The 23562-nt window shown below is 50.3% G+C and overlaps 2 protein-coding genes across 2 annotated transcripts; both read left to right on the top strand.

Annotated features, from left to right (window-relative positions):
- Positions 1 to 6199: 6199 nt before the first annotated feature.
- On the top strand, positions 6200 to 13090 carry LOC122748373 (immunoglobulin superfamily member 1-like). The gene is made up of 8 exons (XM_043994019.1): positions 6200 to 6233; positions 6593 to 7018; positions 8846 to 9142; positions 9465 to 9764; positions 11232 to 11519; positions 11910 to 12020; positions 12352 to 12422; positions 12959 to 13090. The coding sequence occupies exons 1-8, from the start codon at positions 6200 to 6202 to the stop codon at positions 13088 to 13090; spliced, it is 1659 nt and encodes a 552-aa protein (XP_043849954.1).
- A 3010-nt stretch (positions 13091 to 16100) lies between these two features.
- LOC122748374 (immunoglobulin superfamily member 1-like) lies at positions 16101 to 22808 on the top strand. The gene is made up of 8 exons (XM_043994020.1): positions 16101 to 16134; positions 16494 to 16919; positions 19342 to 19641; positions 21120 to 21407; positions 21818 to 21891; positions 22032 to 22059; positions 22225 to 22295; positions 22689 to 22808. The coding sequence occupies exons 1-8, from the start codon at positions 16101 to 16103 to the stop codon at positions 22806 to 22808; spliced, it is 1341 nt and encodes a 446-aa protein (XP_043849955.1).
- Positions 22809 to 23562: the final 754 nt, after the last annotated feature.

Here is a 23562-nt window from a genome sequence, read left to right on the forward strand (position 1 = left end):
TGTTGAAAACTATCTCTACATGCAAATAGAAAGTAATAAAACATTTTTAGATATAAAAAGAAATGCCTATTACATCGTGCAATGATCAGCTGTGATTGCCTTAGCTCTTCTCAGCAATACAATGATCCAAGATAGTTCCAAAGGACTCATGATGGAAAATGCTCTCCACATCCAGAAAAAAGAACTGTAGAATTTGAATGCATATTGAACTATACTGTTTCTACTTTTTTTTTGTTTTTTGAGGTTTTTCCTTTTGTTCTGATTCTTCTTTCATAACAGGACTAATGCAGAAACATGTTTAATGTGATTGTACATGTATAACCTATATTAGATTGGATTGCTTTCTGTCTTGGAGAGGAGGGAGGGAAGGAAGGGAGGAAAACATTTGGAACTCAAAATCTTATAAAAACAAATTTTGAAAACTATCTTTACATGTAACTAGAAAATTATCAAGTACTTTTAAGACTGAAAAAAGAAAACAATGTGATAGATGTTATATACCAAATTAAAAATATTTCTATATTAGTCCAATGTAAAAAAAATCATAACAAAAGGGAAGAAAAAGCAAAACAAACAAACAAAACCCTCAAAAAGTCAAAATGGGATGGTGCAATGTGCATTCAGAGGCCACAGTTCTTTTCCCTTTATGTGGAGAGCACTTACCATGATGAGTCCTTTCAAGTTGTCTTGGAGCATAGCATTACTGAGAAGAGCTAAGTCTATCATGGTTGATCATCCCACAACGGTGCTGCTACTATATACAACATTCTCCTGGTTCTGCTCACTTCACTCAGCTTCAGTCCCCAAAGTCTTTCCAGGTTTTTCTGAAATCTGCCTGTTTATCATTTCTTTTGCCACAATAGTATTCCATTACATTCAAATACCGCAACTGGAAAACGCTCTCCAAATCCAACAAACAAACAAACAGCAACCAAAAAAACCACCAACAACTCTGGAATCTAGATGTAGATTGAACCATACTATTTCTACTTTCCCCAGTCTATGGCCATTTCTTCCCTTTTTAATTATTTGGAACTGCAAGAAAGGCAGCTACAAATCTTTTTTGTATGTGTAGGTCTCTTTTTTATGATCTCTTTGGGATAGAGACTTAGTAATGGTATTGCTGGATCAAAGACTATCACAGATTTGTTGCCCTTTGCATATTGTTACAAATTGCTCTGGACAGGGTTTGGATCAGTTCACAACTCCAGCAACAACTCATTAGTGTTCCAATATTCCCACTTCTCCAACAGTTATCATTCTCCTTTTCTACGATATCAGCCAATCTGAGAGGTGTCAGGTGGCTGATTTAATTTTCATCTCTCTACTCAAAAGTGATTTAAAGCACTTCTTCATATGAGTAGCGGTAATTTTGATTCCTGACCTTGAAAACTGCCTGTTCATATTCATAGGCCATTTATCCATAGGGGAATAGCTTGTGTTCTTATAAATGTGGTTATATTCTCTTTATATTTGAGATATGAGGCTTTTTTGAGAAACACTTGCTATAAAACATTGTTCCCCATCTTTCTGCTTTCCTTCTATCTTGGTTACATTGATTTTGTTTCTGTAAACATTTTTTCATTTAGTGTAAGCAAAATGATTCACTTTGCATTTCCTGATCTTCTCTATCTCTCCTTTGGGCCTAAAATCTTCCTCTGTCCACAAATCTGACAAAGTACTCTCTGCTTTCCTATTTTGCTGCTGGTAGCACCCTTTATATCTAAATCATGTACTCATTTTGACTGTATCTTGCCATAAGGTGTGAGATGTTTGTCTATATCTAGGCTCTGCAATACAATTTCCATGTTAGCCAGCAGTTTTTTTTCAAATAGGGAGTTCTTATACTAGAAGCCATAATCTTTTGGCTTCTCAAACTCTATACTAAAGTCCTTTACACCTCTGTTTCGTGTGCATAACCTATTCTACTGATCTTGCACTCCAGGTCTTAGCCATTACCAGAGAATATTGAGGGCATGGCTAGGTCACCTTCCTTTGCATTTCTTTATCAGTTCCCCTCATATTCTTGTCCTTTTGTTCTTCCAGATGAAATTTGCATTTATTCTATCTCTACACAACAATTATTTTTGGTAGTTTTTGTTCATCCTTCATTCTTGAAGAGGACCAAGATATTGGGGAGGTGATGTCATGACTCACAATGAACTGGATTTGAGTGAGGAAAGACTGTGCAAAGGCACCAACCTCACTCTCTCTTCCAGACCAATCAGGGTTCAGTGGCTCGATGTTCATCGGGACCACTGGAGATGACCCCAAAGGCAGTGAGTGACCTTTGCCTTTTCAAGTAAGGTCTTTCTCAGGGCTCAGTTTGTCTGAGGCGATGCCCATTCAGAGATTAAGGGAAGGTCGTTCTTTGTCCTTCATTCTAAAAGAAGACCATGACATCAGGGTCATCTCATGGCTCCAGTGGCAAGATATAGATCAGCAGCACTGGAGATGGCTCAGGATATTTAAGGCAATAGGAGTTGAGTGACTTGTCCCATGACATACACTTAATCAAAAAAATAGATAAAGAGCCAAGAATGGGGAATGAAACCAGCAAGCTGCCTGAGCTCCCCCAAATTTTCCTCAGAAACAACATTTAAAATATTCCTCTCAACATATTCTGAAGCTGTAAAACCTACAAAAAATGGAGTGAAACAATCTTTTGACTTAAGATATCCTGGCAGATCTTCAGGAAAGGTCTGGGTCAGCAGGGTCAAAGGGGAGGACAAGTCAGCTGAGAGGGTGTCTGGGCCAGCCACCAAAGGGCTATTACCCTCAGCACAGATCAGCAGCTGAGGGCCCCCAGTCCAAGCTCAGCATGGTAGTAGCACAACAGGCCAGTTGTGAGACCCCTGGCTTCAATGCAGAAGGTAATGTGCCAGCTGGGGTCTCTGTTACCCAACAGGACCAACTGGGCTGGGCTACTCCAGTGCAGTGAGCAAGCTGCAAGGAGCTGAGGCCTCAGAGCAAAAAGCTAATGACTGGGCCCCTGGCCCCCAGAAAAAGAAGCTTGGGACAGAGTATGCTGTACCCCAGGAGCAGAATTTAACCTTAAAAGGCAAAAAAGAGGATAAAATATGAATATTAAATAGAAAAGAACCATCGCCATTAAAAATTACCATGATGACAGCGAGGATCAAACCATAAACTCAGGAGCACAACAATGATAAAATACCCACAGGTGATGTGTTAAAGGATAAGAAGAACTTGTTTCAATACCAAAAAACCATCTTGGAAGAAATGAGAGTTCTGAAAGAGAAAGTCAATAATGTTGAAAAAGAAAATAATGCCTTAAAAATACAAATGGAAAATGGAGAAGAAGAGGCAAAAGCTGACTGGGGAAAATAATTCCCTAAGAATCACAATTAGACATAGGGAAGCTAATGACTCAATTAGACAAGAGGAAGAAGTAAAGCAAAATGAAAAGAATATAAAAGTAGAAGAAAACATGAAATATCTTTTCAGAAAAACAACAAACCTGAAAAATATATGCAGGAGGAACAACTTAAGAGTAATTAGACTAAGGGGCAGCTAGGTGGTACACTGGATAGAGCACCAGCCCTGGAGTCAGGAGGACCTGTGTTCAAACCCGGCCTCAGACACTTGACACTTACTAGCTGTGTGACCCTGGGCAAGTCACTTAACCCCAAATGCCTCACACAAAAAGAAACAAGGAATAATTAGACTATATAAGGAACATGACAAAAAAAAAAAGAACCTAGGTGGCATATTTTGACATTGTTAAGGAGAACAGCCCCATTGTCTTAGAACCAGAGGAAAGTTTAGTCATTGAAAGAATTCACTGATTGACAAATGAAAGACATCCCAAAAGGAAAATGCCAAGGAATATTGTAGTCAAATTCCAGAATTAGCAAGTAAAGGAGAAAATACTGCAAGCAGACTTCCAGGGTGGAGCCAAGATGATGGAGGAAAGGCAGTGAGCTCCCGAACTCCTGACACAATCGCTCCAAAAAACATCCAAATAATGCAATAGACAATGCCCAGAGCAGCAAAACTCACAGAAGAATGTGCTGAAATCATCTTCCAACCAAGAACAGCTTGGAAGGTCAGAAGGAGGGAGCTGCTGTGCTGATACAGGAGTGGAGCCCAACCCCACAGTCACCCTGACACAGATCTAGTCCCAGGAAGGCCTCACCAGAGAAGGAGACCCCCAGAGCCTCTGAATCAGCTGAAGCACCAGTGCCATCTGGAACTAAGCTCACAGTCTGATGAGTGGGCTGAGCCCTGGGCAGGGGGGAGACTACAGGAGTCTATGCTGGTGCTAAGGGAGAACTTGGATTTTACACCCCTACTGAGAACCAGGAGGTAGGCTCGAGTAGAAGTGGCCCAGGTGGGGGAGGGGCACAGGCTCATGGGAGCTGAGAACCACAACACACAAAGCTGGCTGATTAGCAAGGTGGTCTGGGATCATCTAAGGACCAGGGAACAGGCCAGGCGTGTGAAGAACCTGATTCTCCTTAAATCATACTGCCTGGGACTTCTGAAGCTTGGGATACTGCAGCCTGGAAACAGTGCCCCACATATACATGTAAATCTGTGTGTGTGCATATATTTGTGTTTTCTGTGATATCTATAGTGGAGTGTCCCTCAACTATTTCCTCACATTGTGTCTCTACCTTCATTGAAGACCCTCTGGACACTGTGAACTTTATACTCCCATGCATGTTTTTGTTGTATATTGACCCTGGCTACTGTTATTCAGCATAAACATACACTTGTCACCTCAGAATGGCAAATCCTTGAGAAACTTTCTGTCTTCAAATGCCCAGCACCTGGAATAGAGTCTTGTGAATGCTGTTGCTTGATAATTGTTTATGATGGGTTGTTCACCAGAGAGGACCAGTGAGCATCTGACCTGCCATCACATGTGTGTGCTCATCCCCCTTCTCCATCCACAGGGAATCAACATTAAGCCCATCTGATTTTATACTGAAGGGAAAGGCTGATGACACACTGCTCAAAGCCTCCACTCAGGTTTCTGAGCCATGGGCTGCTCAGGCCAAAGCTGTGTTTCTGATCACCAGACTCCTTCCAATCAGGCACATCTATTTCAACTTTATTCCCTCCTGTATCTCAGCCCTTTATCCCCTCCTCTTCCTTTGGGCCTTTTGGGAGTAATTTTCTGTCCCAGAGAAACATCTACTGAAGAAAGAACTCTGCCTTCTAACCCAAAATCACTTTGCAAAAGTACACTGACATGTATACCTCACAATAGCTTTGTCCTCACCAGCAGAGTATAATTCCCGGGAGGACTGGCCATTTCTTTTTGTTTCTATTTGTGCTCCAAGCAGCTAACACAGGGCACGTCTCACAATAGAAGCTTAGTAAGTGGCCACTGAGTATGAGCCTTGTCTAGGCAGGAGGCTACTTCCCCACGAGGCTCTGTGCCAGGGCAGTCCTGAGTGATGCTGGGCAGGGCAGCTGGTGCCAAGGAGGGCTCCTGAGCCATCCTTTGGAAGAGGGTATCATCCTGGTCAAATTGCATTCAGAGCAGCCAACATGATGGTTGGCCATTCCTGGGCTGAAAGGTGCCTCTCCTGCCCTGTCCTAAAGAAGATGCTGCGACTGAGGCATTTAATAACCTCGGGTTCAGGGGCCTCCAGACTGCACCTGGAGCCAGATCCATGATTTCAAATGATTTGGAGGCGGGAAGACCTGAGTGCAAATGCTGCCTTACAAATGTATTAGCTGTGAGAGCCTGGGCAGGTGACTTGTCCTCTGTCTACCTCAGGTTGTTCACTTGTAAAATAGGAATAATGTAGAACCTGCTTCCCAGGCGGCTGTGAGGGTCAAAGGAGAAGAGCTGTCAGGCCTTTGTGCCCAGTCCTACTGCTTTAAGGTGGGAGTTTTAATGGGGTCCCAGGTCATTGCCCAGCGAGTCTCAGTATATTTTGCTCTGGTCCCGCACACTGTCCTCAGCACCAGGTACCCTTCAGACCCCCTGCTCCTTGCCAGGCTGCATTGACCTTGAGACACCCGCAGCCCCTCAGAGCTAAGCCTTGAAGGCCCATGGTCCTTCTTTCATCATTAAAGAGAGCGGAAATTGTGGGGCTGGGTTTAGGGGGTGTAAGGAGCAGGGCTGGCCACCACATCCTGGGCCAGCCTCCAGTCCTGCTACATTTTCAGCTCTGCACAGTTGAGGCTGGGAAGTCCAGGGCAGAGCTGAAGCCCCAACATGGACCCCACAGTCACTGTCCTGCTGTCCATTGGTGAGTCTCCAACGTCAGGCCTGGGGCAGGGGGAGGGCATGGGGACCAGGGCCATGGCTGGCAGGCTCTGATGGGCAGGGAGGAAGCCTAAGGAAAAGCCAGAATATTCTTGTGCAGAGCAGGACCCAGGGTCTGCTCAAAGGGATCTTCCTTCATATTCTGTTGAAAGCAGAATGAGAGGTTCAGGGGCTTGGGAGAGAGCTGGGGATGGGGTCACCATGGGCTGGAGGGGAGCCATGAGTAACCTGAGCTTCTCTCACAGGGCTGTGTCTACACTGGGTGATGGTGGCACAGACGGGTGAGTCCGGGCACCCAGAGGCCACTGCCCTCTTTCCCTCCCCTGTCCCACATCAACCTAGACATGCATTCCCTGGATGAGAAGGGAGGGACACAGGGGACCCTGAAATGGACGTTTGGCGTGACTCACGGGGAGGCTTCAGAATCCAAAGGTGAGACAAACACTGGGGTCCGAGGAATCCCTAGAAACATGGACTCTGTTTCCTTCTCAGCCACCCTCCCCAGGCCCACCCTCTGGGCTGTCCCCGGTCCTGTGGTCCCCAAGGGAGCAAATGTGACCCTCAGGTGCCAGGGCCCCCTGGGGAGTGACAGGTTCCAGCTGTGGAAGGATGGAGAGCTCAGAGAAGAGAGAAATGCATCCTGGGAGCTGGCAGAGTTTGTGCTCAGGCAGGTGAATGATGTGACAGATGCGAGAAGCTACAGGTGCTGCTCTGGGCAGGGGCCCTGGTGGTCAGAGCTCAGTGAACCCTTGGCCCTGGTGGTGACAGGTGAGGGGCTGCTGGTATACAACCCTCCCTGGTGGGAGGGAGGTCAGTCCTGAGAGGGGAGCCCCAGATCCCTCTCTGGAGAGTCAGCTAGAAGTGGGGCAAACCCTCAAGCTTTACTACCTGTCTCCCCTTAGCACCCCCACTTCCCAAGGCTATAGGAGCCCCTGGTTTGTCAGCTCCCATTTTGGGGACATAAATAAGTTTCTGAACTATTTTCCTCAGTAGCCCTGCAAGGAAGACATCACATACACCATGATTTCCTTTTTAGACATGGGGAAACCGAGGCCTGGAGAGGAGGTCAGGTGACTTGAGCAGGACAAAAGGATCTTTAGTGTCAGGGCCCAAATTGGAACCCTTGTCTCCCAGCCCCAAACCCAGGCATTCTTGCCCACCTGCTCAGTGTCCCCTGGTGACCCATCCAGGAGATCCGGGCCGCTCCCCCCCCAGGGGACACTCAGCAGCCTGTGGGAGAAGGGGCACAGCTGCACCGAGGGCACTTTATCCCCATGAAGTTTACCTGTCTCCTCTATTGCCCCAACTGGCAACATCAGACCTGGCCTGTCGTGGTTCCCCTTGATCCCCTCTGCCCACACTCCATGGCCCCGGACAGATGACAGCCTCACCTACCATCACGTCCCTCCACTCTGCCTCTGCTCTCCCAGAGCCTCCTCCCTGCAATGCCCTGACCACCTTCACCCACGTTTTTCCTACACGTGCTGAAGCCCAGCTCTGACCCTGGCGGCTCCAGGACCTGTCCCTGACTGCATCAAGGGGCAGTGTCCTGGTCCTTGGCTTCCCCCCTTGGTGCCTCCTCCTCTTGTGTGTCCACTCTAGCCCTGGGTCCCTGCCCACTAGCCCAGGCCACCATCCGTTGAAGGGGGAGGGGCCTGAGATTGGGAGGCTGCAGTAGGTGGTTTAAACAGCTGCCTCTTAGGTCCTTGGTGTGTGACTGGGGGCAAGTCAGCTGTACTCTCTGGCCCTCAGTTTCTTCTTCCATGACATGAAGCACTGGGGCTGGATCATCTAATGAGGCCCTTTAAGCTCAAACCTTGTGATCACAAGGACTGGGAGCCCCCCAGGGCAGCAGAGGTGGTGTCTTCTCTAAACCTTTGGGCCTCCCCCATCGCTGAGCAGGAGGCACCTGATGGATGGGTGGTCATTAAAGGAGAAGAGCCAGGGCTGTATCTCATTCCTCCCAGGGCTGTATCTCATTCCTCCCAGAGCTGCCCACAGGGTGCCCCTCCTTCTCTGCCAGCCCCTCCCCACCCTGGGACACACCCAGCTCTGTCTGCTCTAATCTGGCATCACTGAGGGGTGGGCAGGGCCTTGCAAGACAGGGACATGGCAGCACGTGGCACTGTGGGTACATGAGAAGGACCCAGGCCTGGGAATCTGGGTCTCTGTCTAATCCTGGAGTCAGTGGGTTATGAGAGGAAAGAGCTTTGCCAACCTCAAAGCTTGAGAAAGTCTGAATGTGCCAGGGATGTAACATTAGGATCCTGCCTTGGTCCAGCAGCCCAGGCTGTAGGGCCAGAGATGGGCTTTTGGAGGAGGTGACAAGAGGGGCAGGTGGGGAGGGCACCTTCCTCTGCCCTCGTCCTTTCTCCTCCCATCACCCTGTGCTCTTAGAATCTTTCTGGGCCCAGAATATCTGGGACCAGGCATCCTAGTAATACAGCCGTGAACATGCCCACAGCACTGGGCAAAGGGCCTTGAACAGGGACCCTCGGCCCATCCAGCCTCTCCAGAACTCTGTGTCAGGGATGTATTGGAGGAGACCCGGGAGAGAGATCAGCTTCCTAACTGTCTCTTCCCTTCCTTTCACAGGTTTGCCCAATCCATCCATTAGATCTTCATCTGGCTCCACAGTATCCCCAAATACCACAGTGACCATCTGCTGCTACTTCTCCCCACTGGGATCCTCTCAGGACTATATTTTTGCTCTGCTGGAGGCCAAGAGCCTGCAGGTCTTACAGCAGCAGAGCCCTACAGGGTCCCAGGCTATTTTCTCACTTCCATCTGTGAGGCCCGAGGACACTGGGAGCTACAGCTGTATTTACTACAGGAAGACGGCCCCCTACAGAGGGTCACGTCCCAGCCAGGTCCTGGAGCTCACTGTGCCTGGTGACTATAGATGGAATCTCCCTAAGTCTCCCATATTATCCCCGACATAGGGGCCCACAGAGATAGGGGGCCAGTATGAGATCCAGGGAATTCTGAAGGCTTGTTTTGGGGGAGGCTCCAGGAGACTGTGGGACCCTCTGTGGCTCCACACGGACTCATACTTGGGCCTCTAGGATAGTGGGGGTTTTCCCAGCTCAAGGCAGGCCCAGACAAGTAAGGGAGAATAAAGGCTAGGCTGCCATTGCCCCTGTCACTAAAACGTCAGGGGAAGGGTCCCTGGATTGAAATATCACCTTAACCCCTATTGCAACTTTCCCCTCAGGACCATTCCCCAAGCCCACTCTCTGGGCCCAACCTGGCCTTGTGGTGAATACAGGGGCCAACGTCACCCTGTGGTGCTCAAGGCCCAAGCTGCCTTTCCTTGAAGAGGTGACCTTGACTCTGTGGAAGGCTGGGACCCGGGAGCCCTTAAGGCAGCAGAGCTCGGCAGAGCCCTGGACTAGCTTCCTCCTCCCTTCTGTGAGACCCCAGGACACTGGGAGCTACAGCTGTGCTTACAGGGAGGGGAGAGCCCCTGCCAGAGGATCAGAACCCAGTGAGGCCCTGGAGCTGGTGGTGCCAGGTGAGGGGGGTATGTGGGCCCTACAATGACTCTGAGTATGAGCCCTCTGCTCTCTGCCTAGACAGGGGCCTCACAGAGACAAGGGCATGTGTCTACACAGCCAGCTCTGCCCCGGGGCCTGGAAAGGCTCAGGCAGCTTGGAAGACAGGAGGCATTTCTCTTCGGATCTAGAACCTTGGGAAGAAAGGTAGTGGTGGGGACTGAGCTGGGGGTTAGGATGAGAGTCTCAGAGCCCCAGAGAGGACAGGGGCCTAGGAGGTTCTTGAGATGGGATCCTCCATTCCCAATGATCAAAGTGAGGCCCAGAGAGAGGGCAGGACTTGTCCAAAGACACACAGTAAGGGGGGGACAGAGCCAGGGAAGGAGCCTGAGCCTTCTCCCTTCTGGACCATGATCTGAGGCCAGGTTTAGGTTGTGGCCTGTCTGTGACACCCCAGATGAAAAGTGACAGGTCATGTTCTCCCCCAACCCCCAATCTCCCCAGGAGTCATTAAAGGCCTGAGGACAGAGGTTGGATGGAGTTTCCTTGTATGTAAAAGTCTCTGTAGATTCCTGGGCATCTAGAGCAGGAGAGGACTGAGAGATCTTCTAGTGCAACCCATTTGTTTACAGAGGAGATAACTGAGGGTCCCAGAGGGCCAGTGAATGGGCCAAGGTCACACAGGGTCTCAGGGGCAGAGCAGAGCCTTGGCCCAGGTGTCCTGACTCCTAGCCCCATGTTGTTCCATTCCCAGGCTCTCTGCCCAAGCCTTCCCTCTCAGCCCTCCCGGGCCTTGTGGTGGAGCCCGGGACCCACGTGACTCTCCAGTGCCGGCAGCCCCCTCAGTCATCCCTCTGGGGGGTGACCTTCACTCTGCTAAAAGGGGGAACCTCTCAGCCTTTGCAGAGCCAGAGCCCAGCTGGTTCCTCAGCTGACTTTCCCCTCCTGTCTGTGAGGGCCCAGGATGCTGGAAACTACAGCTGTGTCTACTATGGGAGGATGGCTCCATCCCAGGTGTCTGAGCCCAGTGAGGTCCTGGAGATCTGGGTGACAGGTGAGGGGGTGCCCAGGTTCCCAGGGAACAAAATAAAGAGTAAGAGGCAGCCCAGGAAGCCTGATAAGTCAGATTTTGGGGGACTCTTTTGAGCATCGTGAGGTGGAGGTTGGGATAAGGGCTGGGGGTCCCTATGGAAGGGGAAAGACAAAGTGGAAGGATAGGCCAGCTCAGGTCCTACTCCAAGTTCTCAAGACAAGGGTGGAAGAGTAACAACGTCCCTGTTCCTAAGCAGCCCCAGAGAACATGTGAGATTTAGCTTCCAACCCTCCATAAGAAGGAGATTTGGGGCAAGGATGACCAAAGAGCCAATGAAAGCAGGAGCCAATGGTCAGGGAGCTCTTCTGGGACCTCCAAGTTCTTGCTCCCCCCCCCCACTCCCTCCCACCTGTGGGAAGGACCTAATTTCTCTGGTTTCTATTTGAGTTTCCAGGTTCTCTTCCCAAGCCTTCCCTCTCAGTCTGGCCTGGGCCAGAGGTGACATCAGGGTCTGATGTGACCCTCCTGTGCTGGGGGCCCTCAAGAGCTACTAGGTTTATTCTCTACAAGGAGGGAGATGAGAAAGACCTGCCAAGCACGGATGCCTCTCAAAATGTGTCCAAATTCTTCTTGACTGATGTGACCCCCAAGGATTCTGGCAGTTACAGCTGCCAATACCAGCTTGTCACCAATGGAAGTCTCCTGACCCAACACAGTGACCCCCTGGAGCTCATAGTGAGAGGTGAGAGGGATAAGTCCACAGGACCTACTAGAGGCTAACAGGACTCACTCCCTCCCTCAGCCCCTACAAGGAAATGAAACCAAGCCTTTGGTGCTGGCCAAGAGACACAGTGTAAGAGACAACAGAGACTGACAGTTTCCTCACTTCTTGGCCCTTAGAGACCAAAGGGCTGAGCTGTCTCAGGAGGCTTCCCCCATACTTCTCTGTGACCCACAATCTCTATCCTGGTTTCTGGGTTTCTCACCACTAACCCAAGGGCTAAGTCCTTACTGAGCAGGGTTTGATGTGGTGTTGGGGCGGGGGCACCAGAAGGGAAAAAGCAGGGACCCTTTCAGGGCAAGGGGAGGGTCCCTTGGGTGATTTCTGAAGATTCCTCTCTCCCCATCCCAGGTTCAGAGCCTATAAACCCCCTCATCATCACCCTCAGCTGTGTTTCCTTCCTCCTCCTCCTCCTCTGCCTTCTCTTGCTCACATGCCTGTGCTGTGGATCCAGCCCAATGGGTGAGTGTACAAAGACAGAACAAAACCCATTAGAGTCTGAAGGAATGAAGAGATGGGTCAGGACTGGGACCTCCATATCTTCCTTTGTGGTCTTCCCTGACCTTGCTTCTTCCCTTCCCATGTGTCTCTCACCAGGGTCTTTACAAGGAGGGAGCCCTAGCAGGTAAGAAGACTCAGCTTCTCTTCCCATAGTTCCTTGTTCCTTCCATTCCATGGAACCCTGGAATGTCTACACTGAAGAGAGTCTCTGGTGAGGAGAGGATGGTCCCAGAGACTCCCAGCATGAATTCTGTAGCCATGTCCTATTTCTTACCTCTCACTCTCCTAACAGCTGCCTCTGTTGCCCTTGTCTTCCTTGGAATCTGCCCAGTCAGCCTGAGGCCCCCAGAGAGGAAGCCCTGTGTAAGTGATGTGGGCAGGAAGGGGGCATGATCCTGGGGCAGGGAGAGGGGCTGGTGAAGGGGCTTTTTGCTCCAGAGAGGTGGGAGATTGATGGAAGCTTCCCTCTGCCTCAGATCCAGAAGTGGCCAAGGAGAGACCAAGGGAGTCACTGGTGAGTCAGCCCCATCTTGTCCTTCAGCTGGAGAAACTTGTTTCATCCCTGACTTTAGTATTTCCCAATAGATTCTATACCGAAGTTTGCATCACTTCTAATTTGCTGCCTATTGTTTATTTCCTCTTGAATAGAGCACATTTGACCTGGGCATTCTTCAAATTATTGAGCTTTTAAAAAAATATTTCAATCACTGTCCTTCAATATCATTCCTTTCCCTGATAATCCTATGGAGTTCACTTGGCAGAATTAAAGGAATGCGATTGAGGATCCGTGCATAGGTTTTCCCAGATAGGCTATCACAGCCTTCATGACAGAGAAAAACATTAAGGACTCGTGCTCCAATTTCACTTACTGTTCTCTCATCCTTACATTTCTCCTTCAGGCTTCCATGGCTGAAGACCCCCAGGGAGTCATCTACACTCAGCTGAACCTAAGAACCTTGAATAAGAAAAAAACTGTCCACAAGGGGACTCCCATAGAGCCCACCCTCTATGCTACTGCATACTTGGACTAATGGTTTGGGCACCTTTACCAAAGGAATACTCTCTCTTTTCTTCTCCCATCTCTCTTCTCCCCACCCCTATTTCATTATCTACTACGTACTCCCCAGCTTCCCATCACCAAGGAGCCATAATGAGTATGCAGGTTATCCACTGGAGTCTAGAGCTGTGCAGACTAAGTGCATCAGTCTGCCATGATGAGAGAAATACAAGTCACATAAGGAGTAGAAGCAGGGTGGGTGATCATCTCTGGGTTGGAGTCACTAGCAATTGTGGGCAGCAGGAAGAGAGTCCTGCACTTGATAGGATTAGAACTAAGTTTTTTTTGTTTGTTTGTTTTTTTTCTGTTTTTGGATGGGCCAATGAGGGTTAAGTGACTTGCCCAGAGTCATACAACACAGCTAGTAAGTGTCAAGTGTCTGAGGCTAGATTTGTACTCAGGTCCTCCTGAATCCAGGGCTGGTACTTTATCCACTGAACCACCCAGCTGCCCCCTTTCCCTTTTATTCTCATTCTTCTTTTGCAACATCACCAGTATGGAAATATATCTTGGGGAGAAGGAATGGAAGGGGGGACGGAGAAAAATTAGAACTCAAAATCGTACAATTATGACTATGGAAAACAATCTATGAATGTAATTAGAAAATAAAATATTTCCAAAAATAATTGAAAAACTTGAAAAAAATATGACTAGTTTCCTGGTAAGATGCTCAGTGAGGAGGAAATGCTACAGATATACTGGCAGAAATTTTGATGATGGCAAAGCTAGAAAAATCAATACTAAAATAAAGATATCCATGATGCCTCAATATTTATACGCAGGCTTAATACATACAGGTCTTTACACTGCGCTCGTTGGGAGTAGTTTCCCTTTTCTAACACGGAGAACGTCCCTGAAATTCCCTGGGAAACATTCCTGTCATCTGTAAAATGGGGGCATTGGACCCACTGAGCTCCTTTCTGTCAGTAGATCTATGAACTATGATGCTAGGATTTATTCACCTCACCCTGCATGGGCTTTTCTCCAATTATCCACATTCTTCCTACAAGATCAAACTCACCACTGAACACGTTACTCTAAGTGTGGTCTCACTTGGGCATGGTATGGCATATGGGTTTTCACCATGCTTTCTCTATCTGCGGTGATGATTTCAATAGTGTGTTTGGGTTGGGTGTCCTACCACATTGTTAAGATTTCAAACATTCCATTCACGAAAAGAACTGGATCATTAGGTGACAAATTGAATGTGATTATACATACATACTTACACATTCATACACACATATATTCATGCATAGATACACACATATTTACACATACATTTACATATATGCACACATATATAGGTTTCAATGTGGGTGCATATACATATACATGTAAATCTGTGTGTGCGCATATACGTGTTTGTGTTATCTGTGATATCTATAGTGAAGTGTCCCTCAACTATTTCCTCACATTGTGTCTCTACCTTCATTGAAGACCCTCTGGACACCGTGAACTTTATACTCCCATGCACGTTTTTATTGTATATTGACCCTGGCTACAGTTATTCAGCATAAATGTACACTTGTCACCTCAGAATGGCAATTCCTTGAGAAATTTTCTGTCTTCAAATGCCCAGCACCTGGAATAGAGTCTTGTGAATGCTGCTTGCTTGATAATTGTTTATGATGGGTTGTTCACCAGAGAGGACCAGTGAGCACCTGACCTGCCATCACATGTGTGTGCTCATTCTCCGTCTCCATCCACAGGGGATCAACATTAAGCCCATCTGACTTTATACTGAAGGGAAAGGCTGATGACACGCTACTCAAAGCCTCCACTCAGGTTTCTGAGCCATGGAATGCTCAGGCCAAAGCTGTGTTTCTGATCACCAGACTCCTTCCAATCAGGCACATCTATTTCAACTTTATTCCCTCCTGTATCTCAGCCCTTTATCCCCTCCTCTTCCTTTGGGCCTTTTGGGAGTAATGTTCTGTCCCTAAGAAACATCTATTGAAGAAAGAACTCTGCCTTCTAACCCAAAATCACTTTGCAAAAGTACACCTCACAACAGCTTTGTCCTCACCAGCAGAGTATAATTCCCGGGAGGACTGGCCATTTCTTTTTCTGTTTCTGTTTGTGCTCCAAGCAGCTAACACAGGGCATGTCTCATAATGGAAGCTCAGTAAGTGGCCACTGAGTATGAGCTGGGTCTTGTATGGGCAGGAGGCTACTTCCCCACGAGGCTCTGTGCCAGGGCAGTCCTGAGTGATGCTGGGCAGGGCAGCTGGTGCCAAGGAGGGCTCCTGAGCCATCCTTTGGAAGAGGGCATCATCCTGGTCAAATTGCATTCAGAGCAGCCAACATGATGGTTGGCCATTCCTGGGCTGAAAGGTGCCTCTCCTGCCCTGTCCTAAAGAAGATGCTGCGACTGAGGCATTTAATAACCTCGGGTTCAGGGGCCTCCAGACTGCACCTGGAGCCAGATCCATGATTTCAAATGATTTGGAGGTGGGAAGACCTGAGTGCAAATGCTGCCTTACAAACGTATTAGCTGTGAGAGCCTGGGCAGGTGACTTGTCCTCTGTCTACCTCAGGTTGTTCACTTGTAAAATAGGAATAATGTAGAACCTGCTTCCCAGGCGGCTGTGAGGGTCAAAGGAGAAGAGCTGTCAGGCCTTTGTGCCCAGTCCTATTGCTTTAAGGTGGGAGCTTTAATGGGGTCCCAGGTCATTGCCCAGCGAGTCTCAGTATATTTTGCCCTGGTCCCGCACACTGTCCTCAGCACCAGGTACCCTTCAGACCCCCTGCTCCTTGCCAGGCTGCATTGACCTTGAGACACCCGCAGCCCCTCAGAGCTAAGCCTTGAAGGCCCATGGTCCTTCTTTCATCATTAAAGAGAGCGGAAATTGTGGGGCTGGGTTTAGGGGGTGTAAGGAGCAGGGCTGGCCACCACATCCTGGGCCAGCCTCCAGTCCTGCTACATTTTCAGCTCTGCACAGTTGAGGCTGGGAAGTCCAGGGCAGAGCTGAAGCCCCAACATGGACCCCACAGTCACTGTCCTGCTGTCCATTGGTGAGTCTCCAACGTCAGGCCTGGGGCAGGGGGAGGGCATGGGGACCAGGGCCATGGCTGGCAGGCTCTGATGGGCAGGGAGGAAGCCTAAGGAAAAGCCAGAATATTCTTGTGCAGAGCAGGACCCAGGGTCTGCTCAAAGGGATCTTCCTTCATATTCTGTTGAAAGCAGAATGAGAGGTTCAGGGGCTTGGGAGAGAGCTGGGGATGGGGTCACCATGGGCTGGAGGGGAGCCATGAGTAACCTGAGCTTCTCTCACAGGGCTGTGTCTGCACTGGGTGATGGTGGCACAGACGGGTGAGTCCGGGCACCCAGAGGCCACTGCCCTCTTTCCCTCCCCTGTCCCACATCAACCTAGACATGCATTCCCTGGATGAGAAGGGAGGGACACAGGGGACCCTGAAATGGACGTTTGGGGTGACTCACGGGGAGGCTTCAGAATCCAAAGGTGAGACAAACACTGGGGTCCGAGGAATCCCTAGAAACATGGACTCTGTTTCCTTCTCAGCCACCCTCCCCAGGCCCACCCTCTGGGCTGTCCCCGGTCCTGTGGTCCCCAAGGGTGCAAATGTGACCCTCAGGTGCCAGGGCCCCCTGGGGAGTGACAGGTTCCAGCTGTGGAAGGATGGAGAGCTCAGAGAAGAGAGAAATGCATCCTGGGAGCTGGCAGAGTTTGTGCTCAGGCAGGTGAATGATGTGACAGATGCGAGAAGCTACAGGTGCCGCTCTGGGCAGGGGCCCTGGTGGTCAGAGCTCAGTGAACCCTTGGCCCTGGTGGTGACAGGTGAGGGGCTGCTGGTATACAACCCTCCCTGGTGGGAGGGAGGCCAGTCCTGAGAGGGGAGCCCCAGATCCCTCTCTGGAGAGTCAGCTAGAAGTGGGGCAAACCCTCAGGCTTTACTACCTGTCTCCCCTTAGCACCCCCACTTCCCAAGGCTATAGGAGCCCCTGGTTTGCCAGCTCCCATTTTGGGGACATAAATAAGTTTCTGAACTATTTTCCTCAGTAGCCCTGCAAGGAAGACATCACATACACCATGATTTCCTTTTTAGACATGGGGAAACCAAGGCCTGGAGAGGAGGTCAGGTGACTTGAGCAGGACAAAAGGAACTTTAGTGTCAGGGCCCAAATTGGAACCCTTGTCTCCCAGCCCCAAACCCAGGCATTCTTGCCCACCTGCTCAGTGTCCCCTGGTGACCCATCCAGGAGATCCGGGCCGCTCCCCCCCAGGAGACAGTCAGCAGCCTGTGGGAGAAGGGGCACAGCTGCACCGAGGGCACTTTATCCCCATGAAGTTTTCCTGTCTCCTCTATGGCCCCAACTGGCAACATCAGACCTGGCCTGTCGTGGTTCCCCTTGATCCCCTCTGCCCACAGTCCATGGCCCCGGACAGATGACAGCCTCACCTACCATCACGTCCCTCCACTCTGCCTCTGCTCTCCCAGAGCCTCCTCCCTGCAATGCCCTGACCACCTTCACCCACGTTTTTCCTACACGTGCTGAAGCCCAGCTCTGACCCTGGCGGCTCCAGGACCTGTCCCTGACTGCATCAAGGGGCAGTGTCCTGGTCCTTGGCTTCCCCCCTTGGTGCCTCCTCCTCTTGTGTGTCCACTCTAGCCCTGGGTCCCTGCCCACTAGCCCAGGCCAAGATCCGTTGAAGGGGGAGGGGCCTGAGATTGGGAGGCTGCAGTAGGTGGTTTAAACAGCTGCCTCTTAGGTCCTTGGTGTGTGACTGGGGGCAAGTCAGCTGTACTCTCTGGCCCTCAGTTTCTTCTTCCATGACATGAAGCACTGGGGCTGGATCATCTAATGAGGCCCTTTGAGGTCAAACCCTGTTATCACAGGGACTGGGAGCCCCCCAGGGAAGCAGAGGTGGAGTCTTCCCTAAACCTTTGGGCCTCCCCCATCGCTGAGCAGGAGGCACCTGATGGATGGGTGGTCATTAAGGGAGAAGAGCCAGGGCAGATCTCATTCCTCCCAGAACTGCCCACAGGGTGCTCCTCCTTCTCTGCCAGCCCCTCCCCACCCTGGGACACACCCAGCTCTGTCTGCTCTAATCTGGCATCACTTAGGGGTGGGCAGGGCCTTGCAAGACAGGGACATGGCAGCACGTGGCACTGTGGGTACATGAGAAGGACCCAGGCCTGGGAATCTGGGTCTCTGTCTAATCCCGGAGTCAGTGGGTTATGAGAGGAAAGAGCTTTGCCAACCTCAAAGCTTGAGAAAGTCTGAATGTGCCAGGGATGTAACATTAGGATCCTGCCTTGGTCCAGCAGCCCAGGCTGTAGGGCCAGAGATGGGCCCTTGGAGGAGGTGACAAGAGGGGCAGGTGGGGAGGGCACCTTCCTCTGCCCTCGTCCTTTCTCCTCCCATCACCCTGTGCTCTCAGAATCTTGCTGGGCCCAGAATATCTGGGACCATGCATCCTAGTAATACAGCTGTGAACATGCCCACAGCACTGGGCAAAGGGCCTTGAACAGGGACCCTTGGCCCATCCAGCCTCTCCAGAACTCTGTGTCAGGGATGTATTGGAGGAGACCCGGGAGAGAGATCAGCTTCCTAACTGTCTCTTCCCTTCCTTTCACAGGTTTGCCCAATCCATCCATTAGATCTTCATCTGGCTCCACAGTATCCCCATACACCACAGTGACCATCTGCTGCTACTTCTCCCCACTGGGATCCTCTCAGGACTATATTTTTGCTCTGCTGGAGGCCAAGAGCCTGCAGGTCTTACAGCAGCAGAGCCCTACAGGGTCCCAGGCTATTTTCTCACTTCCATCTGTGAGGCCCGAGGACACTGGGAGCTACAGCTGTATTTACTACAGGAAGACGGCCCCCTACAGAGGGTCACGTCCCAGCCAGGTCCTGGAGCTCACTGTGCCTGGTGACTATAGATGGAATCTCCCTAAGTCTCCCATATTATCCCCGACATAGGGGCCCACAGAGCTAAGGGGCCAGTACGAGATCCAGGGAATTCTGAAGGGTTGTTTTGGGGGAGGCTCCAGGAGACTGTGGGACCCTCTGTGGCTTCACACGGACTCATACTTGGGACTCCAAGATAGTGGGGGTTTTCTCAGCTCAAGGCAGGCCCAGACAAGAAAGGGAGAATAAAGGCTAGGCTGCCATTGCCCCTGTCCCTAAGAAGTCAGGGGGAGAGTCCCTGGATTGAAATCTCACCTTAACCCCTATTGCATCTTTCCCCTCAGGACCTCTCCCCAGGCCCACTCTCTGGGCCCAACCTGGCCTTGTGGTGAATACAGGGGCCAACGTCACCCTGTGGTGCTCAAGGCCCAAGCTGCCTTCCCTTGAAGGGGTGACTTTCACTCTGTGGAAGGCTGGGACCCGGGAGCCCTTAAGGCAGCAGAGCTCGGCAGAGCCCTGGACTAGCTTCCTCCTCCCTTCTGTGAGACCCCAGGACACTGGGAGCTACAGCTGTGCTTACAGGGAGGGGAGAGCCCCTGCCAGAGGATCAGAACCCAGTGAGGCCCTGGAGCTGGTGGTGCCAGGTGAGGGGGGTATGTGGGCCCTACAATGACTCTGAGTATGAGCCCTCTGCTCTCTGCCTAGACAGGGGCCTCACAGAGATAAGGGCATGTGTCTACACAGCCAGCTCTGCCCCGGGGCCTGGAAAGGCTCAGGCAGCTTGGAAGACAGGAGGCATTTCTCTTCGGATCTAGAACCTTGGGAAGAAAGGTAGTGGTGGGGACTGAGCTGGGGGTTAGGATGAGAGTCTCAGAGCCCCAGAGAGGACAGGGGCCTGGGAGGTTCTTGAGATGGGATTCTCCATTCCCAATGATCAAAGTGAGGCCCAGAGAGAGGGCAGGACTTGTCCAAAGACACACAGTAAGGGGGGGACAGAGCCAGGGAAGGAGCCTGAGCCTTCTCCCTTCTGGACCATGATCTGAGGCCAGGTTTAGGTTGTGGCCTGTCTGTGACACCCCAGATGAAAAGTGACAGGTCATGTTCTCCCCCAACCCCCAATCTCCCCAGGAGTCATTAAAGGCCTGAGGACAGAGGTTGGATGCAGTTCCCTTGTATGTGAAAGTCTCTGTAGATTCCTGGGCTTCTAGAGTATGAAAGGACTGAGAGATCTTCTAGTGCAACCCATTTGTTTACAGAGGAGATAACTGAGGGTCCCAGAGGGCCAGTGAATGGGCCAAGGTCACACAGGTTCTCAGGGACAGAGCAGAGCCTTGACCCAGGTGTCCTGACTCCCAGCCTCATGTTCTTCCTCTCCCAGGATCTCTGCCCAAGCCTTCCCTCTCAGCCCTCCCAGGCCTTGTGGTGGAGCCCGGGACACATGTGACTCTCCAGTGCTGGCAGCCCCCTCCGTCATCCCTCTGGGGGGTGACCTTCACTCTGCTGAAAGAGGGAACCTCTCAGCCCTTGCAGAGCCAGAGCCCAGCTGGGGCCTCAGCTGACTTTCCCCTCCTGTCTGTGAGGGCTCAGAATGCTGGAAACTACAGCTGTGTCTACTATGGGAGGATGGCTCCATCCCAGGTGTCTGAGCCCAGTGAGGTCCTGGAGATCTGGGTGACAGGTGAGGGGGTGTCCAGGTTCCCAGGGAACCAAGTACAGGATTAGAAGTCAAGATTAAGAGGCAGCCCAGGAAGTTTGGAAAGGAAGAGAGTGAGGGTCTCTTTTGAGCATCATGAGGTGGAGGTTGGGATAAGGGCTGGGGGTCCCTATGGAAGGGTAATGCCAAAGTGGAAGGATAGGCCAGCTCAGGCCTACTCCAAGCTCTAGAGACAAGGATGGAAGAGAAACAACGTCCCTGTTCCTCAGCAGTCCCAGAGAACACGTGAGATTTAGCTTCCAACCCTCCCCAAGAAGGAGATTTGGGGCAAGGATGACCAAAGAGCCAATGAAAGCAGGAGTCAATGGTCAGGGAGCTCTTCTGGGACCTCCACGTTCTTGTTCCCCCCCATCCCCTCCCAACTGTGGGAAGGACCTCGTGTTCTCTGGTTTCTATTTGAGTTTCCAGGTTCTCTTCCCAAGCCTTTCCTCTCAGTCTGGCCTGGCCCAGAGGTGACATCAGGGTCTGATGTGACCCTCCTGTGCTGGGGGCCCTCAAGAGCTACTAGGTTTATTCTCTACAAGGAGGGAGATGAGAAAGACCTGACAAACACGGATGCCTCTCAAAATGAGTCCAAATTCTTCCTGACTCATGTGACCCCCAAGGATTCTGGTAGTTACAGCTGCCAATACCAGCTTGTCACCAATGGAAGTCTCCTGACCCAACACAGTGACCCCCTGGAGCTCATAGTGAGAGGTGAGAGGGATAAGTCCACAGGACCTACTAGAGGCTAACAAGACTCACTCCCTCCCTCAGCCCTTACAAGGAAATGAAACCAAGCCTTTGGTGCTGGCCAAGAGACACAGTGTAAGAGACAACAGAGACTGAGTCTCCTCAGTTCCTGGCCCATAGAGACCAAAGCTGAGCTGTCTCAGGAGGCTTCCCCCATACAATCGCTATCCTGGTTTCTGGGTTTCTCACTGCAATCCCAAGGGCTAAGCCCTCTCTGAGCAGGGTTTGATGTGATGCTGGGGAGGGGGCATCAGAAAAGAAAAGACAGGGACCCTTTCAGGGCAAGGGGAAGGTCCCCTCAGTGATTTATGACGAGTCCTCTCTCTCCCCATCCCAGTTTCAGAGCCTAGGAACACTCTCCTCATCACCCTCAGGTGCGTTTACCTCCTCCTCCTCCTCCTCTGCCTTCTTTTGCTGCTATTCCTGTGTCATGGATACAGGCCTATGGGTGAGTTTTGAAAAGACAAAAGTTAAATCCTTTATTGTCTGAAGGAATAAAGAAATGGGTCAGGACCTGGACCTTCATCATGTCCTCCTTTGTGATCTTCCCTGACCTTTCCTCTTCCCTTCCCATGTGTCTCTCACCAGGGTCTTTACAAGGAGGCAGCCCTAGGAGGTAAGGAGACAGCTTCTCTGTCCATAGTTCCTTGTTCCTTCCATTCCCTTGAACCCTAGAAGCTTTATACTGAGTAGAGTCTCTAGTGAGGAGAGGATGGTCACAGAGGCTCCCAGCACGAACTCTTAGCCATGTCCTATTTTTTACCGCTCACTCTCCTAACAGCCGCCCCTGTGGCCCTTGTCTTCCTTGGAATCTGCCCAGTCAGCCTGCGGCCCCCAGAGAGGAAGCCCTGTGTAAGTGATGTGGGCAGGAAGGGGGCATGATCCTGGGGCAGGGAGAGGGGCTGGTGAAGGGGATTTCAGGTCTTGGAGGCTGGAGCAATGATGGAAGCTTCCCTCCGCCTCATACAGAAGTGGCTAAGGAGAGACCCATGTAAACAATGGGAGTTTGCCCCATCTTGTCCTCCATTGGAGGAGCCTGTTTCCTCCCTGATTCCAGTACTTCCCGATAGGCTCTATACCCAATGATGGACCACCTCCAATTTGCTTGCCTGATTTGAGACTGAGCAGCCATCCCTAGGTTTTGCCAGACAGGCTATCAAAGCTTTCAGGGCACACACACACACAAATAAAGACTCCTGATCCAATGTTACCCAGGGTTTTCTCATCCTTACATTTCTCCTTCAGGTCTCCATGGCTGAAGTGACCCACACTCAGCTGAACCTAAGAACCTTGAATAAGAAAAAACCTCACCCTCAGGAGAAAGCCACACAGCCCTCTCTCTACGCTACTGTGTACTTGGACTAAGGGTTGGGTACCTTTACTAAGGGATTTCCCTCTCTTTTCTTCTCCCATCTCTTCTCTCCCCCAACCTCATTTATTATTACCATCCATGAATTCCCAAGGCACATTAAATGTGGTGACAATTTCCCAGCCATGTATGCATTTGTTTCCTTCTCTTCTCCAGCGCGCTAAGACCTCCACCCCTACCTTAGACACAATCCAGGTAACAGGTTGGAATAAAACCTGAGGGTTTTTTTTCTTCTTCTGCAGCAGCAGCTTTTCTGGGCGTCCCAGGCAGAGGGAGTTTGGCTCAAAGCTGATAAGGCAGGGCCTGTTTCACAGGAGTAAAATAATTCTCAATTTGGGTAGCACAAAGGATATTTAAGATTTGGCATAATACAGTAACCAATAAATAACCAATATCTTTATCATACCCAATATTTATGTAGTGTTAGATTTAATATGGTCTTACTAAAAGGTTAGTGGAGTTGGGGAAAAAGCAGGGTCTGTAGCTATCATTAATCACATGACCCAATCTTTCTGAGATTGAACAGCTGAAAGGTGTTCTTAGGAAAGGTTAGATCAGTGGTTAGAGGTTGTTTTGTTTTGTTTTGTTTTGTTTTGAATTGAAAAAAGAAAGTTTATTTTCAATTTCTAGCTCTTAACAAATATCCAATCACTGTATTTTCCTGAGTATATGACTAGATCTTAAAATCTTAGAATATAGATGAGGATATTTTAAGGGGTTCAGTTCCATGTCCACTTCACAGAAAACCAT

The sequence above is a fragment of the Dromiciops gliroides genome, chromosome 3 (genome assembly GCF_019393635.1).
Source record: "Dromiciops gliroides isolate mDroGli1 chromosome 3, mDroGli1.pri, whole genome shotgun sequence".
Taxonomy (NCBI): domain Eukaryota; kingdom Metazoa; phylum Chordata; class Mammalia; order Microbiotheria; family Microbiotheriidae; genus Dromiciops; species Dromiciops gliroides.